Genomic DNA, 23,608 nt, shown 5'->3' with positions numbered 1-23,608 from the left:
TGAATATGTCAGTCAGCGAGGCCATGATGACTTGTGCTATGTCCAAGCGTGAAGGCATCTACAAACGCTCCAAGAAGGTCCTCAACTTTGAGTGTTCGATTTCGGATATGAGGCAAATGCTAACGGACCGACAAAGTCGTGTCTTTGGAAACTTGGGCCGATCCAAACCTCTTCCAAGATGAGCCCTTAAAAGATTCCGGAATGTCAATGCCCACGAAAGTGCCAAAGATTCTTCCTTGAACAAGTCCAGGAACACGAGCACACTACCAACTTTGATGCTCTCAGCTGTTTTTCAAGCCAAAAATTCTTGATGATCTAAAGGACGAAAAAGTGCAACAGTGATGCACCTGTGATGTTTGAGTTGTTCATTTACACTCGTATTCCTTGAAGGAGCAAGGATTTTCGCGCGCCTTTCCTCTCCTTCCCCATCCTCCAACTTATTACCAAATTTGACCACATGGCTTCTGCGGCTGATGCATGTCACAATCATAAAATGGACTATTTTGGTACTTGATCATGTGCATGGCTTCCTTAGAACTAGTAGTCACCTTGAAATGAGGATTATTCTATCGAGGTGCCAAGACTAGAAGGCAAAAGAGATATCTATCAGACCAACTTGAGCTTCACGACCATTTCTGGCTAATCTCTCCTTGAAGTAGCGCTTTGAACAACGAGAAAAATGATCACAGCCTAGGAAACATATCTCTATCAGATTACCTTTCGTATTGTTAGGGCTCTAACTTTGGCTAGAGGTGATTTGATCCGTAGTCTTTCATGCACAAATAGCAAATATAAGCATCTTCGGTCGCTCTAGTTAACAAACGCAAGAAATAGTTTTCCGAAGAAGCGCAGGAAGGCCTGCCTAAAAAATTTATTAAAAAGGAGCAATGTGCAAACAGGTACTTATGTATGTCTCCACCTGAACAAAGCAAACCTCTGGAAGTTATATATAAATACTATCATGTACTCAGTCGTTTGTATTTGTCAGACAATAAAGAACTTATGAACTGAGATATTGCCATGCCTTTGTATTGGAATGTTCGTAAACACAACACTAGAGCTCATATTATCTGAGCTCCAAAGCCTTAGTGAACGTGGATTTTATGACATGAACCTCCCTCTGGGTATTCTTACAGAGTAATCAAACGATAGTGAAATGGAACCTAATGAAAGAGATATGGATCTCATAATCTGAGGAAGAAAGAGAAACAATACGATCGTCACCTATCAGCTTAAGCATGCTCACTTGGATTATTGATACGGTTGAATATTTCATCATCTTTAGGCAATTCTAGCATAGTAGGGCATCTTGAAAAAAACATCGAATCTTCAAAACGAAAAGAAGGGATGGATAAAGTGAGAAACCAACAATTAGATCTACCTTCAGGAGCAGCAAAGTTGTTAAGCAGTTTTATTCAACAAGAAGAAAAAACAGCAATAAAGGTTCTTGGAAATGTCATTCAAAACTTTTTCAGACTAGAAAATTTGCTCTTTATAAAAGGGTGCTCCGCGGTGCACTTTGGATCACATTTTAAATATTTCTAGAATAATGCTTGACAAGTCCTTTTCTGAGAATGTGAGCCTGGCCCTGGGTCGCTACAATTGCATATATTAATTTTCAACTGACTGTGTAAAACGTTACTCCTTCTCAAAATCCAGTACATAAAAAGGCTCAGAATTCTGTGAAGAGTTACGTAACGGGTTTTGATAGGGCATAACTTTTGATCCAGTCCTTCGATGTAACTCAAAATTCAAATACGTCTTTTCACTCAAATCCGAATTGTTTTTTGCTCTACCGTCCTGATTCCACGAGTTCATGACCAGAGACACTAGCAAGAGACCATGGATATGCCTAGACATAACTCGCGATTTGGATGATATGGCCTATCTTGTCTAAGACCGAAGGAGCAAAAAAGGCCTCCAATGTTCCGATTCTTCTGTAGGAATGAATAAAAGGTGAAAAGTTTGGCATTCAACTTTTCTACAGATATTTATACAAAGAAGGAAAAGAAAGTTTCATCAATCCTCTTTAGCTACTGTCAGCATTAGTTTGTTCCACTATTTCTTGGGGAAAAATCCGGTCTGAGAAAAGGTTTGTAAATCCCGTGAAGACTGAAAATGTCCAAGCAGTATGATCGAAAAATAGGAATTCGTTATCCCCTTACATCTATAAATGGTGTAAATGTAACGCCCCTCCCTCCTTGAGGTCTTTATTTAATTTTCTTTTTCCCACTCATTGAAAGAAACTTGAAGCTCTTAAGGACATCTTCCCAACACTGCCAATGCTGAAACATAAAGAATGGCTCACAGTAAGAAAAAGTACCTTGTAATAATGTATTTTGCCTAAGGAAGATCAAGGCTAAAATTTGTGCTTGCTCTTAGCGACATTGAACTTGTTACGTTTGCAATGCATCCCAGTTTGCGTACATCTTCTCAATTAAATAAAAGACCTCTTTCAGAGCGACCTTCATTCGATTGTCAAGAAGTTGATGCAGGAAATTTTCCTTTGGCTTGAGAATATTGCTCCAAATTTCTCAACTTTCCACATTTCCATGATTTACAACACATTTTACAAGCAGGGACACTTTAAGCGAGAATTTCAAATGTCGTTTTCCATCATGTCTTTTTGCTTTATCATTGCATTCCTTAGCAATAATTCACAATCATTTATGAACAAAATACTAGTAGATCTTAGAGTCTACCTTAAAGCGAAACTTATTTCGGATATTTGAGAACTTGTTTCAGTTTTGAACCTTTGGGTTGTATTTCACTTATCCACATTCGAAGACATTTGACAAAAAACTATCCATCTAAGCTGTCAGATATAATCCTGAAACATAAGCTATTTACATTTTAATAAAAGTAATTGTAGTAGAAAGCGCAAGCCTTGATATTGTCACCATCAGCCAACTTGACCTGAGGTGATGTTATTTTCCACCGTTGTTCACACTGACCTATATCTATATTAGGATTAAAATAAATATGTGTCATTCAATTGAGGCTCATAATGGTACATATAAACATTGAGCTCAACCAAATTCTGTCAAGGATGAGTTTGACAACATAAACCAACTCACCTTCATCTATCAGCGGCTCACCGGCTTCATCCAAATATTAATTTATCAATTTCATTTTTGCGGAGAGGCAAATTAGACGTCCCTTTTTGCTCGAAGGTCGCTTTTACAATAATGCCAATGGAAGGTTTGTGTCTACCATGATGCCTCCTTTTTAGTGATGGACGCGAAAGAACTGGTAAGCGATAATGAAAGTTTCAACCCAAAGACAAATTAAATAGAATAGGAAGCCTCTCGGCTTCCTGCCTCAAAATCAACAATTCAACAATCAACTAAAAATGCAAAATGAACTAATACATTTTTTAGTCTAATTTCTATAAATTTGCAAATCCTCTTGAGCCAAGTAAACTAAAAATTGATGCATAAAGCTTTTGACAAAATGGAGTCTGAGAAAAAAAACAGAAATATTCGACAAAAGTATCCTAATCTTTTGACTCTTGTTTAGCTTTTGCGGTTTACATGAGCGAAACCGAAATAACTATCAGTCCATCACGACTGCCTTTCTTGTGGTCCATTGAGCGAGATGAAAAAAAGTTCTTGGCAAGGGCCAGAAAGCAATTTCAATTATGATGTTCATAATAGTGGTTTGTACAAATGGTCCAATTGAGACTCGAAGGTCGAAGCATCTCGTTTAACGTGAGAAGAGCACAAAAAGTATCCCCCCCCCAAAAAAACAATTTAATTGAAGATAGAATTGTTGATGCTAAAATATAAAAAGCAAAGTGCCCCGAATCAGAGTTCATCATGTAATTGAACGCAAATGATACTCTGCGAGATGCTCTGGGCAAAATTATATTGGAATCCACTTCAGAATGTGCCTAATAGAGAGACTCTGATCCTCAAAAGCTGTTGGTGGAGATCTGCTTGCCATAAGCGGTTGTTTTTTATAGCGACAGGAGAAACGACAAATAGGTATAAATTATACTGTAAGCTTCATGAGATAAACTTTGGTGGGACAAAAAAGCTAGCAATAATGCGCGTGGTAGCCATCCAGGGAAGTCTGCTTTCAAGATTAGAGAGTAAAGCGTCTTAAAAACGAGGATCTCAATCTTCAAGGATAGTATAGCAGATTTCTGTTGGAACGCAGACACGCCATTAGCTTTGGCAGTGTGACCCAAAAACTCTTTCATACAAGTTGAAATACTTTTTTTTCATCCTAAAAAAATGTTAAAAGCTTGTCGTAGACCTAGTGCTATTAAGTGCTAAACATCGTAAGGATTGTCTAAGGAGCTGCTTAATAAGCTATCACTTTTTTCGTGCGACAACATGCTTCGACATGGACCCTAAGTTTTTCAAAAACTGAATCGCGCTGTAACTGATTCGAGTACAATCTTACAACGCGCGTCTAAGAAAAACCGTTTATTTTATCGTAAAATGCGATACATATTCAATATTTCCACACGACTAGTTTTTTCTTCGGTCATGATCTAAGACGTAGACTTGACCATATCGATCCCCCACAACAAGTTTTTCACGACCATTCACACGAACAGTTTCCACACAAGTCAGAGGGGTATTATTTACTGAGAACTGGCCAATTTCAGTCATCCTCACCAAAAGAGCATTTGGTTCGATTAACCAAATCTTTAGTTTACCATCCAAGGAGATTGAGACTAATCTCCCCGACCAGTCAAGTAAACCAGTAATGACTTGATTGTGGATTCGTTGGGTAAAGCATCGCCCATTGTTGAGGTCGATTGTCAAGAGACCTTGCGTATCACCAGTAATTACAATCTGGTTCAACTCAGGCAGTGTCATGAACAGTGCGGACGAGATCCAGGATCCATTCTCTGACAAGTCAAGGCCGTGAAAATGAATGGGAGCTTGTACCATCTTCAGCAGAGAGGAGATCCCTTTCAAAGCCCATTGGCCTAGAGTTATCACGCCAAAAGACTCGGATTTCTGCTTCACGAAGGACAATTTCATTGAGACTTGCTCGATTTCTCCCGTCCCGGAGATCCTTGGTTTGTCAAAGAGTACTGTTAGTATACACGTCTGGGGATCGGATTGCTTGGCGCCGAAAAACAGCAATTCCCTGTCGGAAAAGTATTTATGGTAAGGGAAAGTCAAATGGTTTTCTTCCCCTTCCAGGAGAGCCACACGCAACGCTCGGTGATTGGTAGCCACAATGATAACAATGGCTTCCTGGAGGGAGACCAGAGAGGCATATCTAATGTGCTCGGTGTGGCCCTGGCCGTTGAAGAAGCTCCCCAGAACTCTGGAATGGCCTCCTTCCACCTCATGGCTAACTAAGGAGCCATCACGACACACAGTTAAGATCAGTCCATTACATGCCACCAGACCCACCACTGGACTGCCATTCAGCCTCGTTCCTCGTTTGCCAGCGTCCCAGATCCTCAAAGTCCCATCTCGAGAGGCACTAAATACCCTATCATGGGCCATATTCAAAGCGGTGACGGGACCATTATGGCCGATGTAGGACTCGGTGAGTTTAGCGTTGAAAATGTCGAACATTTGAAATTGGCCGCGCATTTTTTTGGGATTGAAAATGCCCAGATACCACGTGGACGGGTCTTCATCTTTCAAGCAGGAACCACCCACTGATTGACGGCTTAAACTCACTAAGCTGTGTCCTTGTCGTTCCATGTTGATCCACTTAATTTCGATGCCCTTTTTCGACCAGATTGTGATGTCTTGGTTTTCGTGAATGCAGCCAAAGTAACAATCTGATTCGCTTGCTTGAAGAAAGCCTGTGATTGATCCAGCCTTTCGAGATTCAAATATTCCTTTATGGACAAATTTGAATTCTGAGGACGAAATTTGGTCCTCTTCTTGATCAAGCGCCTTGGTTTTCCCGGAGATGAGATAAGACTCAAACTTTCCCATCTGATTGGTGACAAATACAAATTCCTTCTGGCCAAAATTAGGGATGAATAATTTTGATCCAAGAGAATAATCAGTGAGTGAAGTTAGCAAGACTATCCCTGATTTTGTTCCCAACCAGAGACTAAGAACATTGAGGGATGTAAGAGTCAGGAAATGGAACTCCGTGGAACTCGCTTCAGTCTTTTTACAGACTTTGAAATCAAGAAGTTCTTCATTGCCAAAGCATATGGCCTCTTTGAACAACCGATTAATTTTTGTTAAAGTTGGATTTTGGACTTTCAAAAGCAGGCAAAACCCTGCAGCGGTGCCAAGAACTATGGCGATGTCATAATCTGAGGAACCGTAGGAAAAGATCCGGGCTCCCACCACTTGAACTTCAGACTCGCCAAGAGGTAGACGAGATCCTTCTAGTGTTTGCTTTTTTGCACAAGCAAGGTAGACCCCCTCAGAGGAACTTACTAAGCAAAAGTGGCACTCGTCGAATGTGCTGTTGGTCCACAGATTTTCCCAAGTTATTGGCAGAGTTCCTATTATCGGTCCGTTGGCAATTTTTGAACGCATGATCACCGTTTTAGAGACACTGCTAATTTTGACAATCAAAAGCGTCCCATCAGCGCAACCAAGTGCCATATTCGTGTCTGTGACTCCAAAGAGACAAGGAAGGATACAGAAGCTTGTGATTCTCAGTCCAGTTTGAGGACCAATTTCATCGGTTTCCATATCTGAACCATTGCAGGTGATTTCAAAATCAGTTGGAGCGTCAATCACGGTTTCGACATCAAGGTCTAGATCGGATTCCAAATCTAAAACGATGGAGGGATGTTCGGTACCTTCGTCAGTGGTCCAAAAATGAATCACGCCATCGCGTGTTCCAATCAAGATTCGTGGAACACCTTCCGTATTGATTCTGCTATTATCCAAAGCAATCGAATGAACGCAATGGCCAACTCTAAATGAGCCACATTCTCCTCCAATGCCACTGTCAAAGACTTTGACAACACCGTCACTGGATCCGCTGACAATTTTCTTTCCGTCACTTGAAATGGCCACACATTGAATTGAGGTCAAATGGCCTCTGACGATGGCTTTTCGCTCCAGTGTCGTGAGATCATAGATCTTCAATAGTCCGTCCCAACCACCTGCAATGATGTAGTCCTTGTCGGGGTGAAAGGCCACGCAATTAAAGGCTTGCGTGCTCTGTTGAATACAAGACATCTCTCTCTGAGAGCGGCCACTCCAAATCTTGATTCGACCATCCCATCCAACAGAGACGAGGGTTAGTCCATCTGAGCTACAAGCCAGGCCACTGACACATCGACTGTGCCCTTGGACCGAATTCGTCCTGATCTGACTGTTAAGATCCCAAAACGAGATCATCCCATCTTGAGATCCACTTACCAAACACGTCTCAGATGACGACGTACCCGGGAGAAACGTCAGGGACGAAATGGGGCTTGAATGGCCCACCAATGAGAAGAGCTCTTCGTTATTATGAGCCAATCCCACTATTATATGTCCATCATCATGCCCGCAAGCCACCAACAATTCCTCAGGGGAAATTAATGAGGACTTTTCGAGGCAAATCACTGCCATTCGACTCGATTTGCAAGCCTTGACCGCCAACAGATTGTTGGTGCCCTCATTGTTCTCCCCTAAGCACTCCCCCTCTGACCTATTTTCCCAGAAAAGCCAAAGAGGGGCCGAGGAAGAACAAGTGGTAATCTGCTTCGCATCATAACCATTATTCATAGTTTTTGCAACTGCCTCTTTGTGAGGAGGAGTGCTTTGCGGTTCTGTTAAAGCCAACTGATACGCCAGGCTAGGCTGATCGATCAACGAGGTCCAGTGTAGATGGACAAAGGCAGAATACGCCTTAATCTGTTCAGACGCTAGGAATCTCTCAAGCTGAGGTCTTCCACTCAAATAATGACCGTTGAAATGTCGTAGAGCCAACTCTTGAAGGATGTCGGGGAAGGCAGCACATTCTCGAATGTAATCAAGACTGCAAATGGTCTGCTCGAGCAGTTTCACGTTTCCTGTCGAGGCCAAATGCTCGGGCAGGCCTTGCAAAGCCCTTGGATGGTTGGGAGCGAAGCGGTATATATGATGAAAAACTCCCGCCAAGACAAGATGAATGTTCTGAGCCGAGTGGCACCCCTTTGAGAAGTAGCGCTCAGTAACAGATTTCAACCATTCCCCTTTCTTTAAAAGCAGGAGCCCTTCGATGAGACTTCCCTGTGTGGGCTGCAAGAAACTTTCCAGTCCATTTATGAGGATTGATAGTTGGAGAGGGGGAATCGGTTTGAACTGCCCTTCGGACAATATTTGACTCAGTTCAGCTACTGTGACGTCTCGTTTCGAGAATGGGGAGGTGTTCAGAAGGGCCAGAGCGGAATGAAGCTCATTTTCAGTCAACCCTAACTTGGCACTCAGAGCCAGACAGCACATAGCATTGGCCACGAGTTCTTCATTCAGATCGATCTCCAATCGCTCCAGAATCTGTGATAGCAACTCGGACATGGTGTTGCCTGCCATGGATAGTTTAGATTGGAGGTCTTCAAAGACACCAAAGCCAGCCATCTCATTGGTTAGCAAGCTCAAGTACGCCGGATTGGAGGCATCCCTTTTGCTCACCAATAAGTTGAGCTCATTGTTAAAAGCTGTCTCGTCCAACTTTTTCCCTCTCTGCGCCAGACTATGCCTTACCAAGGCCTTCTTCTCCAATAAAGTCAAAGGACCAACTCTGATGGTTCGATGGTCCTTCTCTTTTCGGTCTTGAAGATGTTTGTTCCATTTGCTCCCAAAGTGAGACGAAACGACGAGAATTACACCGTTGGAAATTTGGGGTGGCAGCCAATACACTTTTGCCTGTTCCATGTAATCTTCCAGACCATCCACAAACAACACCAACTTTTGTTTCTTGCCAGATCGGCCACGAGAGGTCATCACTTCAGAGACTGTGTTAAGCAATGAGGCAGCCTTTACACCCAAACTCTTGGCGTCTAGTTGCTGAAGTTCGTGGTCCTGGAATTTGGTGCTAGCCCCGGGCCCTCTTCCATCAACTATTTCAGACAATGATTGGACGAGATATTTGAGGAAAGTCTGCATGCTTCCTGTTCCATTTTGGGAGGAGGCCGAGAAAAAGGGTACCAAAAGTGGAGGCCCATCCACGCCTTTCTGTGAAGCGCTAAGAGTTAATCTTTTCTTCATTTCATTGAAGCTTTGGCACATTAGAGTGGAAAGACCACTTCCAGGATTACCAGTAAGCTCTACAATGCCTCCTGACAATCTGCCAAGAGACTCATGAATGTTATCGACGATTTTGGACCGAGAAACACACTTGTGGGAAGCGATGTACGAACTATACTCTTCGTGATCGCGAAACTCGGAATGGCTCGTATGGTTGGATTGTTCATTTTCTCTTTTGGCTTTCTCATCCAAATTCAATAGGGAATTCCACAACGAATCCAATATCCTTTGGCCCAAGGCTTCAAGTCCAACCGTGATGGGCTTGCCTTGATTTTCCCCGCCATCTAAGTGCGCCGGATAGCCATTGAAAACCTCCAACCCACTCGAGATAATTCGCTGTTTTAGTGATTGCAATCTTCGCTCATCTTCTTCGTCTTGACACTTAAATAGCTGCGCGTAGTCAGGAGGCAATTGAGCGTTAAGAAGTGAAGAGTCCCGAAGGAAGAAGAATGCTCGGTCCCGACTTTCCTCTGGGTTGTGCAGGGCAGCATATTCCATTTCAAGTTCCGTTATTGAGGCTCTGCCCATTTCGCCTTTCAAAGCTTCCAATTTCATGGATAATTCGTTTTCTGAGAGAAAAGAGGAGGCCGTGAGGGGGGGCTTCCACCCATAACGGTCCCCTAAAAGGCCAATAAACAAATGGCATTTTTCAATTTCACGAAGGCAAGCCATGACCTGAGTCGTGCCATTGGCTTCTCCCCTGAAGTTGCCACCTCTCCAGAGTGATGAGGAGAATACATTATCCTCGTTGGTGTCGTGCTTTTCGCCGTAAGGGAGGATACCCCAGCGCAAATCGATTGCTCGCACATCCATGTGCAAAGACTTAGCACGCCTCTGCAATTCGGGCATGACAAAGCGATTGATGAGATCCCTCTCACCGTGCATATCAGTGAAAGTGGAGGAGACAAACACCCTGATTTGACGCCATTTCTTGGGGCTTCCTGTCAGCTGCATCTCCGGGGCTGGAACGTCGATAAGAGGCTTCTTTAAGGGGGCCAATTTGAATCTCCTATCAATGCTTTCAATCCTCTCGAGTTGTCCGCCACGACTCGAATTTGAAAGGGCATGGAATATCTGCTCGCTGAACCCGACCAAGAAGATGTCGTTCGCATTTCGCGATTGAGGCGGGGCTTTACTTCCATCAAGGTTGATATTTGCATAAACAAGATCTGGATTGACTCCATGCCTATACTTGGCAAGCCAAGAGGTCATACCGTCCTCGAGATTACTCTGTGCCAAAGGTCCATGGATAACCACTAGATTATCAATCCATTTCTCGTTTCTTCGATAATCATCCAGAGCTCCAGAATCAAAGGACAACACGCTGGTGGAAGTCGCCAAACGACTGATGCGAGAGTTAGCGAGGAACTTGGCACTGGACAACAGGCCCATATCTTGGACAATTGGAGCCATTTCTTGTTCTTTGTGGCCAAAAGCGACCATCTCACAGTCCTCGCATGTATGCTCCAGCATGACAGCTGTTAGGCAACACATCTGAGACGGGGTTAAATGCTTCTGAACAGGTCGTATCTTGGCATCCTCACCCAATTCGGTTCCGAAAGCAAATAATATCAGCGTGCTTCCTTTTATGGGCGGAATGTTGTTATTCGAGGCAATGGCCACAGCCTTTTCTAGGGCATCTTGAAACACCTTGATTGACCCAGAGTTCATGGTTTCTTTTCGTTTGACCAATTTGTGATAGATCTTCTTTTTCAACGCTGCTTCTGAAAAAGTTTTGACTCCTTTTGGTTTAGTCTTGATGCCTTTAGTATTGAGCAGATCAGATTGATTGATGGTTTTGTCTTTGAATACATCAAGATCTCGCAAAACATCGAAGGCCGTGTAGAACTGAAACGGAAACATCCGACTACCAATCACAGCCTTCTCGTTGGAAATATATTTGGCAACTTTTTGCACATGGACGTCATCGATTCCAGTAAGGATTAGATTCCTAAGGTTGCGTATGGTTGCCATGTACGGGAGCTTCTTGTTGTCAATGAGAGACTCCCAAATTGCAGCCTTGTTGCCATGTCTGAAAAAGGGAAGACAAAAAACAGGTCAGACAGCGTCTGTAATTTACCAAAGCTCTCCCCAAAGACAAAACCAACTGGTGTTTGCAATGCACATATTCTCCGCATTGTGTTGGAGGTTCTTTGAGACGATCCATAACCTATCACACAAATTGATAATAGACTATTGGTGCTTCATTATTGACTTAATTTGAAATTAGAATTTTAACAAATTAAAACAAAAGAGACACTCTTGGTCTGTAACATCCCTGCCCCTTCGAGGAGCACGTCATTTTGCCTTTCAAAGCACCGAGCATTAGGTGAAAGCCAACTCTAAAAGATATTGACTCCTTTTAAAGCAGCTGCCTGATGATGTCAGCACAAATTTTGGGAGGTAACCGGGGCACTTTTCAATACAGTAAAGCAACATAAAAACCAAGATACAACTAACAATAAAAGACAGAAATCTTTTTAAGGTTTCAGAAAGTTTTTTGCAACAGTAGAGAATTCATGGAGGCAAATTAAGTCCTAAAATAGCTTTCTCGGCTAAAAAGTATTTTTTGAGCATGTCAATGAGTAAAACTATGACAGTTAATCAAATTGAAAAGCTACATGAATAAATGAATTGGAACTCTTAATCTCATACCTGGACAAAGAACTAATAAGCATCAAAAGGACGAGTGACCTCTCAAAATTTGATTGAGAAGTCATTCTCCTTTCCTGCTGCAAAGTCTCAATAGGGAGACAGAAGATTGACCTGACAAATCAGGAAAATGTACGAAAAGTGTCCACGTAAATTTAGAGTTCACCCGCAGTTTTTAAAAAATATATTAATCTCAGACTGATGTTGATGATTCTTCTCCTGCATGGCATTTTCAAAAAAGATCAGGCTTTCAACCACATTGAGGTACTTTTGGAGTTTTTCGATGAATACACTGTATGCTTCGCAATGAAGGCAGGAGGACTCAAATTATTGAAATAATAGCACATGTAACAATTAGAATATGACCGAAACTGTTTAGAGGCAAGGTAATGTACGGTTTATTGTTTTAACTCAGACCACAAATTATGCAGTCAGTGAATTGGCCTATTTAAGGAGAACGCGCAAGAGTAGGCAACTTCCAAATGTGATGAATGGGTGCAAAATTCCAAAGGTCTGGTTGACCAACATGTGAGACCAAAAAATCGAAATCCGATTTGCTCCATTGGAACGGGGGTAACGAATCAAAAGTGGGTCCACTTTGGGCAATGAACTCTAATTTTTCAAACATATCCTTGTTTGTGATCTTCATGTCATATCCGCCAGCGCAACCTTCCCCGAAAATACTTAATGGATACGTTCCATTCCGCTCATTGAGATCGTTACGGGCGGAAATGGCATACTCTGCATTGTAAGGGGGATCACATTCTGCACAAATGGAGAGAGGGTCGGTCTTGTAGTTGTTTGATCGCATTAATCTAATAGCAGATTTAAGGTCCACCACCTGCGGCTGATCGCGCTTGAAAATCAAGGCTCGAGGAGTTTGGTCGTGCGAAAAGAAGTTGCCGTATTTCCTCCTTTGCTCTTCAAAATGACTCAAATTATACATGTTGGAGAAGAATGGGACGTTGTAACTCGACCAGTACGATTGCTTCTCCAACACTTTCGTCATGTCTTCGGCATGTATATGACCAGGAAATTGCTCCAGAATCCACAATAGGCCGCTTCTCAGTTTTCGACCCGGCTTGAACCGCTTATAGTCTACCACCATCCATTGGTTATTGTAAGTGCCGCTATTGTGCTTGGCGTAAATCTTGGTCCAATGTTTCCCATTTGTGGCCAACCGATTGGCCACCATCACCCTTGCAAAATTCAATATCTGACCTTTCGGTCTAACGTATTGCCACAACTTGGGATTGAAGTTTTCGTTCGTAGTCTCAGTCACGGCTAAACCGCTGGAAATGGTGAAGAAATCGTCGGCAGAAAATAACGTTGCTGGATACGAGCTGAAGGTCATACTGCGGCCAGGAATTGCTTTGGAGCCAGGTCTCCCGCTCATTTTATAGCCGAGAGTGTACTTTTTCAATACACGGAGCATAGCTGAGTATTTCAACCATGTATCATGAGCAAGCAACAGATCATTAGCATTTGGCAAAACCTTTATCAACACTGAACAATGCCCATCACCCTTTTGGTGGTCATTTGTTAGGTTATATTTATAGGTATATGCCTGCTCTAGGTCGATGATATCTCCAAAAAGATTCAACCAAAACAGATGGCCATGAGGAATGATATCGGTGTCGGTGGAACTATTGTAACCAGCCACAAGGCCGTTGTATTGATCATAAGACAACCCAACTTGGTGCCAATAGGCTCTCGCCTTCCGTTTTTTCTCCACCATCGACTGAATCCACAAGGTGTTGGCGTGAACATGTTTCACGATTCTCTGGCAGAGCTCCTCTTTATCTTGGCAATAGGTTCGCATATTATTGATCCAATGCCAATAGATAAGTTTCGAGGTCAACTGGCCTTCAAGATATCCAGCTGCGTGGGCCTGGATCTCGTCGGGGAAACTGGCATCCGTCTCCACTTCAAAGAAACTCCATCCGGTTTGGTTAATGGCATTGGTAAAATTGCCCCAAGCCACTGTGGTTGCCTTTTTGGTGAGGGATCCCTTGCTCATGCTGAACCCGGTACTCGGGGACCATTCAACTGTGGCTAACAATGGGGTCTCGGGGATCTCGGGGACCTCACTTTTAGCCAAGATGAACGGCACGATATGAGCTACTAACAAATATCTCCCCATCATTGTCACTTTTGACTCTTAAACACACTTAATCAAGGTTTTTTAAAACATGTTCCAGAATCACCAGTTTTGCACTTCTTCCAATCCTCTCGCTCAATCAGCATTTTCTCATCAGCTGAACAAGGAATGGATTCTTATAAAGTGGCATGACTTCTTTCTGTACTCGCAACACAAATGTTCAATGCAGCCAGCTCCCTCTATCATTTTGACACATATCTCTTTGTTGAAGAAATATCGCTTTCGAAGACAAAGCAGTAGTTAAGCTATAAATAGGGGTCTTAACTTTAAGGTTTATAAACCAGAACACTGTACCGTGTGGATATACAGCGGAATGTGAATTGTCAATCTTACTTGGCAATTTGAGTCTCCCAAGTTTCAGGAGTGGGTAGTTTCATTCGCTTTCCGGCTTGACTTTGGTCGAACATTTCAGGCAGACGAGAGGCAAGGAAGTCCTCTCTATTATTTGGATACCTAGAATTGAAACGAGCACATAAATGTGGAGAAGGAATGTCACATCAGTTCTGGAGTTCCCAACTTGCTCATATCCAAAACTAAATGACAGGCTTTTGGTTGGAAACTTTGACGTTCATGTAAATTTAAGCTCGACTGAGCAATAGTTTTAGTGCTACGTACGGGTTTTGTTTTAGCGACTGTCTCCAATGTGCCAAATGCCAAGTCATTAGGCACGACTTAAATGTTTTAGTTGAGGAAAGACAATTGCTCTAGCTCAAAGTTTTTGAAATCCCTTTCCCGACAAAAGTAAGCCCCCCCCCTCTCTTTCCACAATAAAACTTTGCTATGGGTCTCACAAGGCCAAAGAAGATTGTAAGCGTATTTGAGAATAAAATTGCAAGACTTGGAAGTTTAGCATCATTTTGCTTGCATAATCAAGTTTTGGAGCATCGCAAACAATGAACTGTGTGGATCGGACTCACCTTTTACCCAAGATTCCCATCACGTGGAAAGTTGGTTCTCGAATATGGAGCAAACGAATTAATCGCTTTAAATTGAAACGTTTTCTTCTATTCTTAACCACCGCTTTCATGCGCAATTCGTCGCTTTCAAGCGGCTCACTCCAATCCAAAATCGGCTGAGGATTAGCGAAGGCACTCAAATCTGGGAATTCGACGTCATGGAAAGCAGCATCTTTTGTAGTATTCTGAATTTGGGCCTCGTTTGGGAACTTGATCTGCAATTCAGTAAGAGAAGTTGTCATGACTTGGATAGCTTACATGTAACGCAATGGGGACCAGTAACAATTCACTGAATATCCAAAGGTGGCATTGGTGTTGGCGCTTTCCAAGACTGCCCCGTCCTATTGTCGTTCTCATAAATCAGACTCCTTTGAGACTTGCTACAAACTTGGGCTGGCCCATACCGGAAGAAGAAGGGCTTTCGCAGTAAAATTCAGACTTGATGATTTACTACTCGAGACTTAAACATAAATCATACAGAACTATTCAGACGATCGGGCAATTTGCTCAAGCATCAAATGCTCGATCTAATACTCAAGAATAACCAAGTGCCTATGCAAGAAAACATTAAATTCCGCTTGAAAGCACCATTAATTTTCCATCTTTTTTTTTTACACTTTATCAAGAAAACTCTCACCGAGCTTGGGATAACTAAAACTGTCTGAAGGTTCTCAACTTGATCGAGTGCAAGTGGAACATCAACCTATTTCAATAAAAATCACAATAACTGAATCATGAAATTTTGCTTTCATCAAGTTGTCACAGAGAATAGACAAACCATTGCAATGTTAAAAAAAAGATTGTTCATAATTGGGATTTGATTTTACTGTTTTCTCATTTCTGCCTCAATAATCACAACATGTAGCAGAAAAAAACTTTTTCGAAATCTTTCCGTTCCATGTCTTTTAAATCAACAAATTGGAATTAAAAAAGTTGACAACTTACCTCAGAATTTTTCACTTTCTTATGTTTAGCCAATTGGTACGCATCAAAGTCCACGAATTTCTCCACCATAGCACGTCTCAGAACTGCGGGCAAACTACCCGCATCCAAAACGCCAAAGGAACAAACCATATCTGCCACCTGCATCCAATCCGAAGGGAGACGCACCGAATTCTTGAAGTAGCGCTGAAGGTACGGCTTGCACGGGTCTTTCAGGGAGGCGTAGGCGAGTAGAAAATTGGCCGTGGTGCGGATGTTTAGCTCTTGTCGACAATAAAGAGCGAGCTGTGGAATAGAATGCGAGATATTTTTCAATCTTAGGGACCCTTTTTGTCACCCTGGACAGGTTCAAACTCATTCGGGGATCCCCTCTTTCACTTCGAATGGAAGTGGACCAGATTAATTAGGATGATGACACTCCATTCGAGGAGACAGAGTCTACGAAGATGACTTTTGGGAACAATGGCGACTGGCAATTCAAGTCAAGTCACTGTTGATCCATAATGTTTTATCTTCCCCTCCCCTAGTTCTTGCACATTAGACCACTTTTTATGGTGAGAGTAACCCTGCCTCGACGTACTCTAAGGGAAATACTTTTACGCTGAGTTCATTTCAAAGCAACCGGAAAGATTGATTTGCTTATGCCAAGGGCATTTTTCCTTAACAGTAGGAAAGCCACGCTTGAATTTATCAATTGTGAAATGCAATTGTAGAACGGAGGAGAATATGTGATAACGGTTCAGCTACTTAAATTCATCATTCATAACTTCAAAATGTGTTCATCATGCTTAACCTTGCAGGCATTGTTGCATTGGATATGATTCCAGCTTCTGGACTCACCTTGAGGATGAATTCTCCTTCTTTCTCAGCCACTTCATCAGCCGACTTTAGGAGACTAATCCTGGTACCATCTTCGGGATCCTCCAAGTCGGGATTATGAAGGAGAGCAGTCGATGCCAAAGAGACCAAGCAATCCTAATAGAATCGGATGGAGAGAAAAGTCAAGGCGGAGATACAATTTTTCACTCTCATTCTCATCCACTCCCAAAGGAAATTCAATTTACCTTTTTGGTCCTCAATGCACACTGGGCCTTTTCGAAACCATCTCTGAGCTTGGCAAGATCCGATTTTTGGGACAAATCTATTTGGTGTGGAGTTTCTTGGGAGCCTTGTTTGAAAATATCTCCATAATCAGGGAGATTCTCTTTCTCCTCCTGTTCAGTTGTCGAGATCTGCGTGGTTTCTTCTTTGACATTTGATGCCAAAGTTGGCTTCTTAGAGCTGGTGCTGAATTTGTAAGAGAGTCCCGCAGTCCCTGAGAGACGAGTTCCCGTCCCATAGTTGGATGACAGCAATGGTTTCCTGCCGCTCAAAGTACTTGAAGAAATGCTACTGCTACCACTCAGCAAGTGCTTTCGGGGAGATGAAAGCAGGGAATTTGTCAAATGTTGTTTTTGGGCACGCACTGAAGAGATCAAACTCGACCTTGTTGAGAGTCCCCCGGTAAGAGTGCCTGATCTCAAGAGGGAGTTTGTCAAGGGAATTAGGTCATACTTGGACTTTAACGAGAGGCTTTGTGTGGGGAATAAACTTGAAGATTGGAGAAGAGACGGATCCGACAGGAGCTGCTTATTTTTCAGATTCATAGATGTCGTTGTAAGCGGTCTCTTAGCTGGATGAGCAGGAGAGCAACCCGGATTTAAGAGACCTCTTTTGATCCCCGATGAAGTTGACTCAGTAAAAATCTGGCCTCCAGCATCACCCAAATCACGCCCACTTGAATTCATTTTGTTCGGAAAGCCTCACTAATCCAAAGAAACGCTAGAGGTGAGGTAATCAGTGCTTTCTTTATATCTGAACAAAATGTTTGTTCCTAAACCTACCTTTTCACGGATAGAATCCTAGATTCTAATTCTCTCGTATTGTCATGTCTTGTTCACGTGTGATGAAATAATATTTAAATTTCCAAAATCACGAACACTCCGAACGTTGTTTATCCGTTGTAAGGAGGCTGTAGAGTACTGGGAACCCAGGCATGAGGAGTAAAACATGAGGTGGGTGTTGTAGTCGCACTCACAAGCCAACGTAGGGCAAGTGCACCATGGTGCAAGATTGTAGTTCTCTCAAAAACAGGTACGGGAATCCAATCCCACATGCACTCGTACGTCGGTACGATAGCTGATTGGGCAAAATTCTCGCATGAAATCATGACCGAAAACACGTCGAATAGACGTACTGCAAGTTTGTGGCTAGAACTAAGCAACCATGTGTTGGGGGAGGTTCGAGGACGTGTCGATAAGAAAGTTAGTCCTTCACAACGTCACAAATACTAGGTTCACATACCTGATAAATATGTGCGATAGTCGTTGACTATCATTCATAACCTGAAGACGTGGCCGAATCGATAAGGTTCCCTGGGTGACGAAGATAGCAGTGGGCCTATGAAGGCTGAGTCATTCCCATTGGATAGTACGTTGGCAACCCTCGAATCTGAGTAACCATTGTGCAACTCGGTGAAATCGCTCTACCTCAAAAGGCCAGCTTTTCAGAGAACCATCTTCACTGGTTTTTTCTCTTGCCCTTCGGCAATACGTCTTCACAAGGTTGGTACAATAATCATGAGCAAACGAACCCGAGACCGCCATCTGGACCAGAATCCATGTCGATCACGTTGGGAGGATTCAACTCATAGGGACCATTCTCCATTTTCAGAGCCAAGAACCAAGATGGGGCGAGACAAAGAAGCTGATTGCGATGGGTCCTTGTTCCGGATTCCGCCTTACTACTACATCCACGTTTTGGATCAAACTTCCAATACTAGCCGTGTCGAGGTCGGGCCTCAGACGTTCATTCGCAAGGATAATGAGAAGGTCCTTCAAAATCCTGCCAGGATGATTGTTGTACCACCTCGGCACTACTGCACCATTAAAAATCCGGTGGCTCGAGCGGAAGACGGATCCGTTGTGACTGATCGATTAGGTCAAGTGAAGCTTCTCCATGCCGAAACGGAAGTCCGCCTTGAGCAAGAACCGTTCCCTCTCTATCCAGGAGAAGAAGTGGAGACAAAGGTCCAACCTTTGACAGTGGTTCACGCATTAACTGCTCTGAGATTGAGGGTCTTGCGGGACTTCAATGATGATGGCACACCACGGGTAGCTGGAGACGAGTACCTTTTTGAAGGACCTGGCACGTATATTCCTCGAAAAGAGGTTGAAGTTGTTTCGACTCAAAAGGCTGTCATTATCAAGCCTAACGAGGCTCTAAAGCTACGATCCCTTCGAGATACCATTGATCGCGACGATCAGAAGAGAGTGGCGGGGGAGGAATGGCTTGTTCGTCGTCAAGGATCCTATCTCCCGGGAGCCTTTGAGGAGATCGTAGAGAGGTGCTCTGCCACTGTCTTGACCGACAAGATGGCTGTCCATGTCATGGCTGTGAAATCGTTCGTGGATCAGAAAGGAAAGGCAAGGAAAAATGGCGAAGAGTACTTGATCACCTTAGAAGACATGGAGTCTTTCATTCCGGATGTGTATGAAAAAGTCATCCAGACTGTAGATATAATAACTTTAACGAAGAGAGAATACTGCGTTGTTGTCAATCCCATTGGCAATGATGGTAAACCACAGCTAGGCCACAAGGTCCTTGTCAAGGGCGAGAAAAGTTTTTTCTTGCAACCTGGAGAGGAGCTCGAGAATGGCATTCAAGACGTTCACGTTTTGGGAGAAGACAGTGGTCTAGTTTTGAGGTCCTTGGAGAAGTTCTTGGACACCTCGGTCGAACCACCCGTCACTCGACAAGCCGGCGACAAGTGGATGCTGAAGGGCCCAATGGAATACATTCCACCCGTGGAGGTTGAAGTAGTGGTTACCAGAGAAGCTATACCTCTGCATCAGAATGAGGGCATTTACGTTCGAAACTCGAAAAATGGATCCGTTCGATCTGTGATTGGGCAAACCTACATGTTAGGTGAAGACGAGGAGCTTTGGCCAAAGAAAATGCCGGTCATTGTGAGAACTTTGCTCAACAGAAACCGAGATCCTTGCGCTGATCGAGGGGAATGGATCAATCCGGAGAAAGAAAAGCGGAAGAGCGACAAAGCCGATGCCAAGCCAAAGAGCGATTGGGATGAAGACGATCTCACTCAGGTGGTAACGTTTCAAGTTCCCAACAACGCGGCTGTTCAGATCTATGATTACAAATCAAAGCGATCTCGAGTCGCTTTTGGGCCCGATTTGGTGATGCTTGAACCAAACGAGGAGTTTACACAACTCTCGATCTCTGGAGGAAAACCAAAAAAGGCTAATTTGATTCGAGCTTTGGCTTTGCTCTTGGGTCCAGATTTTTGCACTGACATCATCACAGTGGAGACTAGCGACCATGCTCGTCTTCAATTACAATTATCTTACAACTGGCATTTTGAGGTCAAGGATAAGAACAACCAAGACGAGGGGGCCAAGCTCTTCTGTGTTCCTGATTTTGTTGGTGATATGTGCAAAGCAATCGCATCTCGAATTCGAGGCGCTGTTTCCGGGGTTAGCTTCGACAATTTCCACAAGAACTCAGCCGGAATCATCAAGCTTGCAGTATTTGGCGTGGACGAGGGAATGAAACCTAATGAAGAGCTCAGGTTTCCGGCCAACAATCTAGTCGTAACCTCGATCGATATTCGTAGTGTAGAGCCGGTAGATCAACGCACCAGAGACTCTCTACAAAAGTCTGTAACTTTGGCAATTGAGATTACGACTCAGTCTCAGGAGGCTGCCGCTAAACGAGAAGCTGAGAGAGTGGACCAAGAAGCTCGAGGACGATTAGAACGGCAGAAAATTGGCGATGACGCCGAGGCAGAGAAATCTCGAAGGAGTCTTCTGACCCTTCAAGCAGAGAGCGCTGCCGTTGAATCGACAGGTCAGGCTAAAGCTGAGGCCTCATCCCGAGCTGAATCTGCCCGCATCGAAGCGGAGGCCGCCGTTGAAGCAGCTCGACTCCGGGCTCAGGCAGCCAAGATTGAATCCGAATCCGAATTGGAGCGTCTTCGTGGAGCCAGGGAGGCTGAAATCACGTTTTTGACGGAGCAAAACCGACTTGACATTGAGAAAGCCGAACTGATGGCCAAGATTGAAACCGAGAAGTTTCAACTCATGGTTCAAGCTTTGGGAACCGACACCATTCAGGCCATGGCAAGTGGCCCACAAGATCATCAGGTCAAGATGCTTCAATCGTTGGGATTGAGCTCAACGCTTATCACGGATGGCAGAACCCCAATCAATTTATTGAACACGGCTAGTGGTTTACTAGGAACCTCCGGCATAAATCTGAACCAACAACATGATAATTCTGCTTAAATACACGTTTAACCGCTGTTCAAGTTCACTTAATAAACTTTCGCCTAATTTTTGGCAAGGGTTGCCATTGTTGACAAAAATGGGTTCGAAATCAATATTTTTCATAATGAAAGGAGCAGCGATGGTTAATTATCTCTTGTGATAATCACTCCGTGTCACATTACTAATGGTAATGCATCAAAGCCATCCGTACTGTACAATAAACCACGTTTATAACTTACTGATGTTATGTACATATACAACAGGATTCTATGTTCGATACTAAAGCAAGAGTTGCATTTGCATGAAATCATTCACTTACTGCCGTGATGTGTTCGAATAAATTACCTCTGAAATATCCATCTGGAACCTTCTTTTTGGTACTGTTAGGTGTTGTATGGAAGCTTGAATATTAACTGAAAGAGATCCCTTGCTTTGATGAATCCTGCGAGTTGGATTTTTGCACCCGAAGACCAGAACATATCGGAACGAAGTCGAATCCTTTCTACTGACCACATATGGGCTTGAGTATTCATTCACATAAAGATTTTTTTTTTCATTCAACGCCAGCAAGGGCCAAAAACCTGTCGAACTTTAATTGCCATTGACTTACAATTGCAAGCAAAGTAAAATTCTAAGATTGAAAAACTGCATAACTATCTCTGATCCTACCGCTGGAAAGCGAAAGCAATTAGCAATCATTAGGAACATGTTCAATAAAATATAGAAAAAGCTGAAAGTGCTTCATCTAGACCATGAGTGTGCATGACAAAAGAATCCCTGCGATGGCCGGGAATCGAACCCGGGTCAACTGCTTGGAAGGCAGCTATGCTCACCACTATACCACCATCGCTTACATGTACACCTTAGAGATTTTTTTGGTATTTAAAATAACAATACTGATTTCTTGTTTCCATCAACATCTCATTGCTCAGCCCTAATTTGATGCTACGAGAGTAGTAAATATGCTGACAGGCAAAGATATTTTGTAGCAAAACAAAGCTAATTTTGGGCTTGAAAAAAGTATCAAATGAAAAAAAGTCGCATTGGCTATTTTTTTCATGAATTAAAACCAACAGTCCCACCCTACTCACATGAATCTGCCCACTTTGTCTTCCACCCACACATGATAGTTGTAATAAGGTTCAACTTTGTTAAGGCTTAACACGAAATGACACAAACTAGTCATTTTGCCAAATTGACATTTTTTTGTCTGATAATCAATCGTCATGGATTATAAACAAAAACTTCACCGGTAGGTCGGAGAATGAAACCATAAAACATCGCAAAATCAAGGAAGTCTTCATAATAATTAGCTCTCACACAAGCCTCACGCAAGACAACCGAAAAAAGCGGCAACGATGAAGCCTATAAAAAATCGTGATCATAACGAATGTTTTTTTCATCTGATAGATTGACTGCCGACTCAGCTCCACATCTAATAACAAATTTCGATTTTAAAGAACGTATTTGGTTGATACTAAAAATACAAATGCAAATAAAACCTTCAAAATCGAATCGTGCGTAACTGTTTGTCCCATAGCTCGGCTAACAATTGGCTATTTCATACATAAAAAATTGTTTGAACCATCTTTTGTAAAGTAAAAAAAAACTGCTTATTCAACAACAAAGAAATAACAAGCAGTTCAATAATATTTTCAAGTAAGTAATTTAACATTCACCTTCATCAATGACTATCAAGCACGGTTCTACAAATCCTCACCTTTATCTTTATCGCGAGGAACCTTGACTCATTGTAATGTATATGGTTTTGAAAAATTACAAGATTTGCCCGATTCAAGTTCTTACTCAATGAAATAAAGAGTGGAAAGGAAGTCATCCTTTTCATACATGAAAAATTGTCCAGGATTTACGATGTGCCTAACAGGGACAAACCACTTTTACAATGATGCCGTTCATACTATTTAAAAAAAGTTTATATGTCAAAACATTGTCTTGATTTATAAATTAGCCCTGACTAAGCCTAATCTTAATGACGACAAATCATCATTAAAATCTAAATTCAAATTTGTGAAGTTAAATATGCCGCGTGGGGTATAAGAAGAATGTGGCTATCAATCATGCGCCACTCATTTCTTTCAACTCTTCAACAAACTGCCCACCTCGCTGCGGGTCATATATGTTGGTAAAAATCCCCTTCCCAAATTCAAAGAAGACCTGGATAACTTCCTCTAAACCATTCCAGACCCCAACCCTTGATACCTGGGTATCTTCAATCAGCAAGTTCAAACTCAATTTCTGATCAGATTTACTCTCGAGTGATTGTGTAATCACGTTTTTGTGCCTTGAATCCATTCAAGACTTCTATCGGTGAACAAAAAAAATAAATCATTATTACTATTATTATTATTGTCTTAAATGCCTTGTTTTTCAAGATACATGTGT

At 42.7% G+C, this 23,608-nt stretch overlaps 3 protein-coding genes and 1 non-coding gene across 6 annotated transcripts; 1 reads left to right on the top strand and 3 right to left on the bottom strand.

The window, feature by feature from the left end:
• Positions 1 to 5,017: 5,017 nt before the first annotated feature.
• On the bottom strand, positions 5,018 to 17,668 carry LOC131887179 (telomerase protein component 1-like; the record flags this gene model as incomplete). The annotated part of the gene is given in 6 exon segments (XM_059235715.1): positions 5,018 to 11,202; positions 14,317 to 14,436; positions 14,901 to 15,154; positions 15,885 to 16,166; positions 16,722 to 16,856; positions 16,946 to 17,668. Coding segments are annotated over 6 exon segments (7,699 nt in total), but the record flags the coding sequence as incomplete, so codon positions are not given.
• LOC131887203 (putative phospholipase B-like 2) lies at positions 12,195 to 14,116 on the bottom strand. The gene has a single exon (XM_059235755.1). It carries the CDS (start codon positions 13,966 to 13,968, stop codon positions 12,271 to 12,273), a length of 1,698 nt encoding a protein of 565 aa, XP_059091738.1. The 5' UTR covers positions 13,969 to 14,116; the 3' UTR covers positions 12,195 to 12,270.
• On the top strand, positions 17,618 to 21,246 carry LOC131887186 (major vault protein-like). 3 transcript variants are annotated; one of them, XM_059235737.1, is made up of 2 exons: positions 17,618 to 17,713; positions 18,594 to 21,246. In XM_059235737.1, exon 2 carries the CDS (start codon positions 18,608 to 18,610, stop codon positions 21,221 to 21,223), a length of 2,616 nt encoding a protein of 871 aa, XP_059091720.1. In that variant the 5' UTR covers positions 17,618 to 17,713; positions 18,594 to 18,607; the 3' UTR covers positions 21,224 to 21,246. The 3 variants fall into 3 exon arrangements, with proteins under 3 accessions (XP_059091720.1, XP_059091728.1, XP_059091711.1); XM_059235745.1 differs by having other exon boundaries at positions 17,693 to 17,708; XM_059235728.1 differs by lacking the exon at positions 17,618 to 17,713 and adding an exon at positions 18,333 to 18,484.
• A 737-nt stretch (positions 21,247 to 21,983) lies between these two features.
• Trnag-ucc (transfer RNA glycine (anticodon UCC)) lies at positions 21,984 to 22,055 on the bottom strand. The gene has a single exon. It is a non-coding gene; the product is annotated as a tRNA-Gly (tRNA).
• Between the last annotated feature and the right edge of the window lie 1,553 nt (positions 22,056 to 23,608).

Source organism: Tigriopus californicus, chromosome 1 (assembly GCF_007210705.1).
Source record: "Tigriopus californicus strain San Diego chromosome 1, Tcal_SD_v2.1, whole genome shotgun sequence".
NCBI classification, from domain to species: domain Eukaryota; kingdom Metazoa; phylum Arthropoda; class Copepoda; order Harpacticoida; family Harpacticidae; genus Tigriopus; species Tigriopus californicus.
This window is presented reverse-complemented; position numbering and strand designations above follow the sequence as displayed.

Excerpts from the sequence above, each read along its gene's own strand:
- LOC131887186 (XM_059235737.1), top strand. The coding sequence starts at position 18,608 with ATGGGGCGAGACAAAGAAGCTGATTGCGATGGGTCCTTGTTCCGGATT.
- LOC131887203 (XM_059235755.1), bottom strand. The coding sequence starts at position 13,968 with ATGATGGGGAGATATTTGTTAGTAGCTCATATCGTGCCGTTCATCTTG.